Here is a 9,882-nt window from a genome sequence, read left to right on the forward strand (position 1 = left end):
TGCTGAGCCATATCCCGCCAATGAACAGCATAGCTGAACAACAAGCCAGTGGAGGGCATCTTCTTATATGAGGTCACTATAGGGGAAAAATCTATTTGGCATCTGAATGTATCAAAAAAAATAATAAAAATTGAATTTTACATAATACATCCCCTTTTTAATAGTTAGCATTTTTTCTTTGTGGGCTTTGTTGGTGTCATTTTCCTTTTTATCCTAGGGGTCACCACATACACTGCTGAATCCACAAAATCTGAAAGAGGTTTTATGCTAAATGCTCTTCTTGTCACAACCTTCCTATTTTCTAACCGGGCTTGAGACCAGCACTGCATGCAGTTGCGGGGTTTTATGAGGCATGATGTTTTGAGGGTCTTTAAGGATGCAACAGTGACGCCAGAGCGGTGGTGGGGCTCGAACACCTGACATACCGATTAGCAACCTTCAACCTCCCGAGCCACCGCTGCTTCTCCTTTAAACATATTGTAATGTATGGTGCAAAAAAAATTATATATATATATATATATATATATATATATATAGCATAAAGCAATGTAATTACATAATAAAAAATAAACAATAAAAATATGTTCTAGTATTAGGACTGCAGGAGGACTCTACATTGCTTTATTTTATAGAGATCATTGCTTACATAGCACAAACTGCACGTCAGACATTTTCCTCTTCTATTATATTCAACTTTAAAGAAAGGGTTAAACTAAAACACTTAGGCGCAGCAGTTACGAGCTCGCCCAGTCATCCTGAGATCGCAAGTTCGAATCTCAAGTGATGCTGTGGCCTCCTGCAGCCGGGAGCCTAGAGAGAGCTGATTGGCCAAGCTCTCTCAGAGGGCACTCTAACATCAACCGCGGCTCTGGCTAATCTTGGGTAACAGTCAGAGACTTCGTCCTTCTTGGCTGCTAGTTGTAGGGGAGTACTATAACGAAGGTTGGGAAATGGCCACAAGTAAATGAAAGAAAAACCGTGAAAAATTCCAATAACAATAACAAAACATTAGGAATCTGGCAATTCAACAAACTAGAATTGTTACTAGACTGACAAACAGCATGCATGTATGTACCATATGGGTTTTGATCAAAAGAGAAAGTTCTAGCATTTTAAAATCTACAGAATGTGCGGGGATCACATTTAAAGATTAAAGTTTGAATCCACTGAAAATATGCTTTATATTTATAACCTAATTCATTTAAAAAAGACATTACTGTGAGTCATGAATTTTACATAATTACAAAGGGAAATGAATTCTCACTTTAATTATTAGCATTAGCCATATCAGTCAGTTGCATCACCTGAGGTAAAAGTCACTCGTGACATTTAAACATGAGCCTCATCTGACATCTTATGCTACCGTCATCTCTTCACTTAGCTAATTTCCATCATGCTAACATCGGTGCTGAAGTAATCATTAAAAAATAATAATTAAACATTTTTACATCAATTTGGTAATTTATACTTATCTTTACTTTGAGCATAGATGTCAAAATTTTAAACATATGCTAAGCACTCACATTTTATGATGCAGCACAAAAGCTGACAAAAAAAGCGATGCAAATGTTTCTAACATAAAAAAAAACAACCTAATAGCAGCATGATTTGGCTTGAACTTCAAAGAAGTGACAGAAAAATAATGGTGCAAATCCCAGCCATAATGACTTGCATAATGTGTACACAGGACGAAAAGAGATGAGATAAAGCAGAAGAGAGAGAGAGAGAGATTGCTTGAGAGTGATCAAGATGATTCATTTGCATCAAGCATCACATGAGTGGCAGCTGTAACCTTTTCACAGAAATGCTGCGTCTCGGTCGGTGTCACACTTTTGTCTCATTTCAATAGAGAACTAACAGCTTTGTGACTGAAGTGAAAATCAAAGGACAAAACCATTTTCTCTCGGCGTAAACATTTTCCTTTCTACGCAACACAGGTAACATCATGCGCATGGCTCGTACACAGCGCGTAAGGAATAAAACATGATGTGACGCGCTGTCTTTGGAAAATAATCAACGGAGGGGTTATGTGACATAAGGCATTATGAAGTTGCTTATTGTCCGACAACACCATGTCCCAAAGAGTTCTCTTCCTCTTATATCAGCCTATTCAAGTTTGAAATTAACGTCAAGGCTGATTTACGCTTCTGCATTAAGTCTATGCTGTAGTTCATGTGTAGAAATGAAGGTGCATGTCATGACAAAGGCAGACTGCACCACCACACCAGCTAGCATCACATTTCCAGAGTCTTCTTCCTCGTACTGACCGTCTCCTACAAAGTATTTTCTTATTTCTGCATTTCGGTAATTTCTGTTAAAGTAACTGTTGTTTAACGTTTATTGGCTCCAACTCCTGAACCAAGCTCAGTTTCATTCGCCATTGTTCGCAGTGCATCAAGAAAGAAAGAAAAAAACAGTAAGAGTGGTGAAGAGACTAAGCACAGTGGCATAGAAACCCCCTGCCAACTAGCAGTTTGGCTTGGTGTAATTGCAGAGAAACACAGACACACCAGCACACAAGTATATACACTCGCAATGCAGGCTCTGTGCAGAGGCATACTGTAAAATCAGGATTCATGCTTTTTATCTGTTTCCAGTCACATTTGGTGTTGAGGAAGGATCAAATACGTTCCTATTATCACTCAGCTACAGCAGCTGTAAATAGTCATTCTCTCACTGTCATCGTTCTTTTGTCCTTTTTCAAATTAATAAATGAGGACCATATATCCATAAATGCTAAATAAATGGCTCCTTCTTCCATAAATAACAACAATGTTTTTTGACCTGTCTGATTACATCCAGCAGAATACAAGCCTCTACGGATGCACTGTTACTATAGAAACAATTATGTATTCGGATAAGTGCATTAATAACCCTGAGATTTAAAATACAAACAGTCAGAGCTGCTGTTGCAACAAATGAATCAACATCTTTTAACCATTCAGATTTAGGAAGTCGGTAGTGTACAGGTAGAGACCGCAGCTCTGTCAAGTAACATGATAATAAACGTGCAGTGTTTTCATGCTGTTAGGAAAACAGGAAGGTTAAAAAGAAAAATGTTGTCCGATAATCAGGTGCATGCAGGGAGATTATTGTCTAACCGTGACACTATGGATTGGCACAGACGAAATGCCAGCATCCCTTTTAGAGGAGCTTACATGTGACCTCGGTTCATGTGGATTATCACACAGAGAGTAGCCCAGCACGCACGAATGCATACGGGGTTCATCATACAAGTCCGGCGATTCAGAAAGCCAGTTTCTTTTTTTTTTCTTTTTTTTTCTTTTCTGAGCGCAGTTGCAAAAATAGCTTCAATCCACATGACACGTGAGCTTGTGTGCCACAGAAGGAGGAATGTGCTGGGTTTTGAAATACAAAACCTTCAGTATTCAGTCAGATTTTCCGTTAAGAATGAAGGTTTAATTAGTCCTCGAGCCTAAATGCTGCCTGAATAAAACTGTTCGTCCTATATATTACCTTGCTTTCATCATGGATTATTCCTGTATTTTGGGATTTTATCTGTTGATAACAATGGAAATGGATTCATGAGTTTGGCATTGTGATATATTAAAACAGGATAAAATGTGAATACGCAAGTTGCAGTTGGTCCGTTTTATTATTTTAATGTTGTAATTTGACCAGGGTGTGTCGATCAAAATTTTAGTTACTTTTATTATTCTTAGGAAATGTGATCAAACTAAATATATAGATTAAAACGATAGATTGATTAAAACGTTGAAACAAATTGATCAAATAAGCCATATTGCATGGTACACAATGGAAAAAAACTTTGACTCCACCCTGTCCAGTCTGAGACAAGAAAGCGACATGGGGGAGAACTCTTTCATCGTTTATTAAATCATCTTCTATACTCCTTATCCCATTATAGGGTGGCAGGAAGCCTATCCCAGGACACTTTGGACACGAGGCAGGGTACACCTGGACAGGGTACACCCGCAGAGCACACATGAACACTTTCATTCACAGACAACGGGCAATTTAAGGAGGAATTCAACCTAATCTGCATATCTTTGGATTGTGGGAGGAAACCAGAGGACCCGGAGGAAACCCACCCAGCAGAGTGGGGAGAACATGCAAACTCCATGAGTTGAGGCGGGAATCGAACCCGAGGTTTCAAGGTTTAATAACTGAGCATAACTAATAGCTGAAGAGAAGTAATTTGGCTGCGTATAGTAAGAAAACTTACATCTTTGAAATAAAGTAAACTTCCGGTTTTCTAGCTATTCCAAGCCATTGCAGCAAATTAACCACTGACTGCTTCTATACAAATACACTGAACTGTGCACTAACTGGCCAGGTGTTGCCAGATCATGAAAATTAGCTGGTTAGCTAAAAAACTAACATAAATGATTTTTTGTTCAAATGTTGCTGTTTAAAATAGATACACATCATAATTCTTCATCTTAATGAAAATATCATGTTTGCATCTGCTCACCGAAAGCTAAAGGAGACCCATAACACTCCTATTATACTCTTTAGGATTCATTTCCCTTTGCAAAATCAATATCATAATCCTCTACCCCCTCCAATCCAACTGAATGATCGATACCTTCTTGTGGTTGCATATAACATTTTCCGACATGAAAGTGGTGTAATGTGGTTATCCAAACCTGGCTTAATCACTGGCTTCACAGCTTTTCAACAGCAGGGGAACAGTCTACTCATCTATCAGCTCTCTGCACAATGGTTCATCTCACACTGTGCTTCGAGCTCAGTACGAACCATGGCAGCTGATCAAAGTGGATCTGTCTGTTTACCAATATCCACACATTTTATTCTGTGACATCCAGACTACAGAGCTCCTTCTTTGATCGTGACCTGCTTTTCATGCTGCTGTGTCTAATTCACTACAGTCACGAACTGAATCCGGGACAGGCACGATGTTTTGAGGTCCTTAACTTACACCGTTCTGTGTTAAGTGTTGTATTAATATTGGAACGAGACTACCTAGGAAAATAAACAAGCACGTTAAAACCACTGGGAATTTCTGTTTCTTTCTTTAGGGAATATATTAACATGGAACCAAAAACATTGCCTTTAAAGACTCTGCCTCAGATGCTTTTCAGGCAATGGGGAGAAGATTGATAGATTCATCTTCTATACTCTATAAACACGCCAAATACAAGGAAAACATGCAAACGTCATTCATATTGCGGCGGGAATTGAACCCTCAAGGAAGGTGCAAGGCCACAGTACAAACCACTATACCACCATACCAACTGGGGAAAAGATCACATATCACACATCATCTATACTGCTTTATCCAATAAACAGGGTCACAGGGGGTCTGGAGCCTATTCCAGCAGTCTTTCTTAGGGAACAAGGCGTGGCCTAGGTAGTAAAAAAAAAAACAGTGTGCCAATCCATTTGGGAACGTCAGTTAGCCTATCCTGCATGTCTTTGGACTTCAGGAAGAAACCCACCAAGTACTGGGAGAACATGAAAACGCCATGCACACAGACCCAAGGCGGGAATAAAACCCTCGACCCTGGAGGTGCAAGGCCACAGCACTAACCACTACACCACCATGCCGCCTGGGGAGAAGATGTTGTACACTTTTCTGGCCTCAAGCTTCAGGATTTGTAGGACTGCAATTTGATGTCAGGAAAACAAACAAAAAGAAAGAACAAGCTTTTTCTGAGGCCGATAGAGTCGCTGGAAATTTTACTGCATCACATCAGTAAACAAGATATGAATAAGACAAACAAAGGGGAACAAGATATCCTTCGGTATTTGGCAGTGGGCTATAAAAATCGTAGTTGTTTCTTATCATATAAATGCTCTACACAGTGACCTATGAATCATTTAAGCATAGAAATCATCTAACTTAAAAACATGAACCAGTGAGAAACAGGTGGAGATGATGATAGATGATCAGGTCGGTGATTAGTATATTGTTGATGTTTAATGCTGAGTGCTTGGAACAGACGAGAGGGGAAATGAGTTTGCTGCTGAGATTGTTAAATAAACAACCAATGTTTAAAATTTTATCTTTAAACACTTCGCCGCCTGATGCAGAAAAACATTTTTGTTATTAAATTAGATACAAATTTTTTTTTTAATTTCATTTATTTAATAATAATGAGGAAATTAGTTGTATAGAACTGTGTACACATTGAATCAATCTTTTGCTACTCAATTAAATGAGATGAGTTAATATATCGATTTTTATTTTAGAATTTATTTACTTTTTTAATTACTTAGGTAAATGTACTGTACAGACATTAAATGGTCTAAATTAGAAACATTTCTTTAAAATATACCACAGGTTTTGCAGAAAATACATCTTTCACAAACATTTACTTTTTACAAATGTTTTTTTCTTTTGGGTTCATGTACAGTTATGTACTGCTTATGTACAGCAGACAAAAAATATACCGCTTTGTATAAGACATGACATTTAAACAGCCAACAAGCCGCACAACTTCCCAGGGTTTCTTAGAGACTTTCATCATGTTTACTTCAAAACCTGAAAGTAATATAGCTGCTTAAGACAAACCAAGCATTCTTGCTATTGAATCAAATCAAAATGGCAATGCCCAAAAATCGACTCTTCACACTGTAGAATCAAAAATTCCACATACTTTATTAAGTAGTTCATGTGACTTTTATGTCAAAACCAGACATGTGACTTTTTGTGTCATTCTATGATGTCCACCAATTAATAGCTTTTAGAAGAGCGTTGTAGGAGTGGTCACGTTTACAATGAAATGAAATTTGTCACTATCTGTCACATCTTCCATATAAATAAAAGAAAGGTTTTGTCTTATACATTGGTCAGGACTTGCTCTTTCAATGATATCTTTACGTTTCATACATTGGAGGACCTAAAGCCAGTCTCAGAAAATTGTCCAGCCAGATTTTGTCACAGAATTACACAAAACTGGTTGAACAAAATTTAATAAAACTTTGGCAGCATTTTTTGGTATTTGCCTGAAGTTAAACCGGTGCCATAAATAAAAGTTTTGTGCCAGATTACAAACCGCAGGTTTTGACAGCGTACTGCGCATGGGTCGGACTGTGGGCGCGTCTTAAATCGACTGCTTAACAGAATTTAATAAAACTATTGCAGTACTTAGATATCTGCCTAAAGTTTAACCTGCACCATAATTGAAAGCAAAATGTTAAGTAAAAGCGATGTTATGAACAGTTATGTTGTGTTTTAAATAATCTACTTTAAAATGTGCTACTTACTGTATGTAAACAAACACCTGCACCAGTAGATATTAATTAGAATAATTTAATTAGAATATTTTTACTAGAATTAGGCTATATTTTCCCTGAAATAAAATAACAAAGCTGTAAAATGTAACATGCTGAAGACTTTTTAAGACCAAACTTATCCTTTATCCAATCTACTTTTTCGATTTCTAAATGAGCACTTTATACATTTTAAGATCAACGATCTACTTGTGATAATATGAGGTTTCTTTATCAAACTGCGACTTTATGTTGCTGTCTATTGATATCTCAGGTTTTCATTCCCACAACCTGATCTTTTTTTACACTCCAGCATACTAACAATGGGTTAAGTAAAGATCTGATCTTTACAAAAGAACATGGTGGTAGCGAGAACAACCTCTCAGGACCTGCGCCATGGAAACGTAAACACTGGCAGCGTTCTCATTATCAGCAGCAGTGTAAGAGAGATTATTAGCTGATTAAACAAATGGTGATAACAGCAGATGTAAAATAAATGTCAGTAAAAGTCATTACTCAGAGTGTGCATATGTGTGTGTGTGTGCTTAAGTGGTGCATATGTGACGGGTCACTGTGTGTAATCTGCATTCTGTTGCTCTCTCCAGAGCATGCCTGAGTGACAGAGAGAATGTGCTGCTGATGTGACGTCCCCCCAGCTGCTATCCAGTTAAGAGGTTAAAAGAGCAAGGTGTCTGCTGGATGGTAGATGTTTACTGGGTTGTGCTCTCATGTTCTCAGAAGGCGATTTAATTTTGTGTATATATCACTAAACGGATGCCAGGAAGTGCACATTATAAAAATATTGCCTTGAGTTCTGAAAAACAGTAGATTTGTTTAAGTGATATACTAAAACCAATACTGCAATTGTTTCTGTGTCTGTGTGTGAGTGTGTGTGTGTTAGCTATAATGGTCGCTATTGGCTTTTCGGTGATGACAGATCAGAGAGTCCAAATCTCCCACGCTTGCGTCACACAAATTGATAATCAGTTTTACCCCCTGACCAGATGGATCCGGTTAGCATACACGTGTCCTAGCATGTCCCTACAATCTAATTTAAGCTAATGGTTCAGAACAAGCAGAAAGAGGAGATGGCAGATCATACAGATATGACTTGTCTGTGTAGCGTAACATGGTCATGATACATATCTAATATTGCAGACAGGAGTTAAAGCTGTCCATGCAACACAGCAGCAGCAACAAACACTAGCAGACTTACACTGGTCTGTTTGACACACACACACACACACGCATATATATATATATATATATATATATATATATATATTTATATGACTTAAGTTAGTTTATGTAGCATGATATGCATCAAAGAGAAAGAACTTGGGGCTGCCAATATAACACAACATGCATCTTACAGAGAGTATGTGCAGGAAACTACTGTATGTAACAGAATAAAAAGGCTTAATCTCAAAGATAAGCTTTAGTGGCTTATGCATCTCAACGTGTCTATCAAAACATGTATTCCACAACATGTACAGTATGACAGCAGCCTATGGATCACATGGATATCAGATAGGATTCACAGCGGCACATGTAACACAATATGTATCTTAAAAATAGTGTTCGCCCTAGTTCGTGCAACACCCATCCATCCCGCAACCACTGTAGACCTACAATGGATGTTGCACAAACTACGGCAAACCTTCTCCTTCGAGACCGTGGGGGCCATTGGATATAGTCCCATTCTACAACCGTGGTAGGACCTCCACTCAACATTCATACACAATTAGCCTAATTCACACAACACTTTGGACTGTTGGACCCATCAATCATGAGGAAACCATGCAACTCCATGCAGACAGATTCGAACCCGGAACCCCAGAGGTCCAATGCAACCAGTAGTTTACACAGCGCAACATATACTGTACATAGGAGACATCACATGTACTGTAGTCGACATCTGGTCATGTCTTGTCTGCGCTATGAGCATGCAAATACAGTTTGATTGATACACAGGCACAAATACAAGTGTTTTATATATATATATAGGATCAGTCAGATGCATTACCTGCCATAGTGGTGCTGATGGTGAGTGTAGCCAGGAGAAGCAGCGCGGCCCACACTCTTCTCTCCTCTCCTCTCCTGGATGAAGGCATCCCTGTAGAAGTAGCGCAGCGAGCTCGAAGGGCTTTAGGGGTTTAAACGGCTTTAGCATCCCCCCTCCGTCCCGAGGAGGAGGAATTATAAACGGAAACACGCGCTGCTGCTTTCCTTCCGACGTGCGATCAGTTCAACATCTCCGCATATGATGCTCAGCTCGGGGTGTTCGTCAGCCTCCTCCTCCTCCTCCTCCTTCTCCAGCTCCTCCTCCTTCTCCTGCTGCTGCTGCTGTTGTTTTCCACCTGCGCGGATCCTCTGCGGGGAAAAACCTCCCGCTCCGACGTCACGGCTCGGGATACGTCACATCGCACAGGGGCCGCGTCTCAAACCTTTTGAGTGCACTACCAAGGGAGATATAGATACATACTCCATCTGTCTGTGCGATGTAGAGTAGATATAAGTATTTGGTATTCAGCCCCTGTAGTAAAGATGGGATTTTGTCACCTTACTAACACAAAGATAAATGTATTTTATTGGGATTATTTTATTGGGAAATGACACACGCTCTTATCCAGAGCAACATTTTTATCAGATGTGGCCGTT

At 39.1% G+C, this 9,882-nt stretch overlaps 1 protein-coding gene across 1 annotated transcript in view; it reads right to left on the bottom strand.

The window, feature by feature from the left end:
* npdc1b (neural proliferation, differentiation and control, 1b) overlaps positions 1 to 9,532 on the bottom strand; it is a 30,355-nt gene extending 20,823 nt beyond the window's left edge. Inside the window, exon 1 of the mRNA XM_053480491.1 lies at positions 9,248 to 9,532. Coding sequence (XP_053336466.1) covers positions 9,248 to 9,335 — 88 coding nt within the window. The 5' untranslated portion in view covers positions 9,336 to 9,532. The remainder of the gene's footprint in view (positions 1 to 9,247) is intronic.
* Positions 9,533 to 9,882: the final 350 nt, after the last annotated feature.

This window comes from Clarias gariepinus, chromosome 21 (assembly GCF_024256425.1).
Source record: "Clarias gariepinus isolate MV-2021 ecotype Netherlands chromosome 21, CGAR_prim_01v2, whole genome shotgun sequence".
In the NCBI taxonomy this organism is placed as follows: domain Eukaryota; kingdom Metazoa; phylum Chordata; class Actinopteri; order Siluriformes; family Clariidae; genus Clarias; species Clarias gariepinus.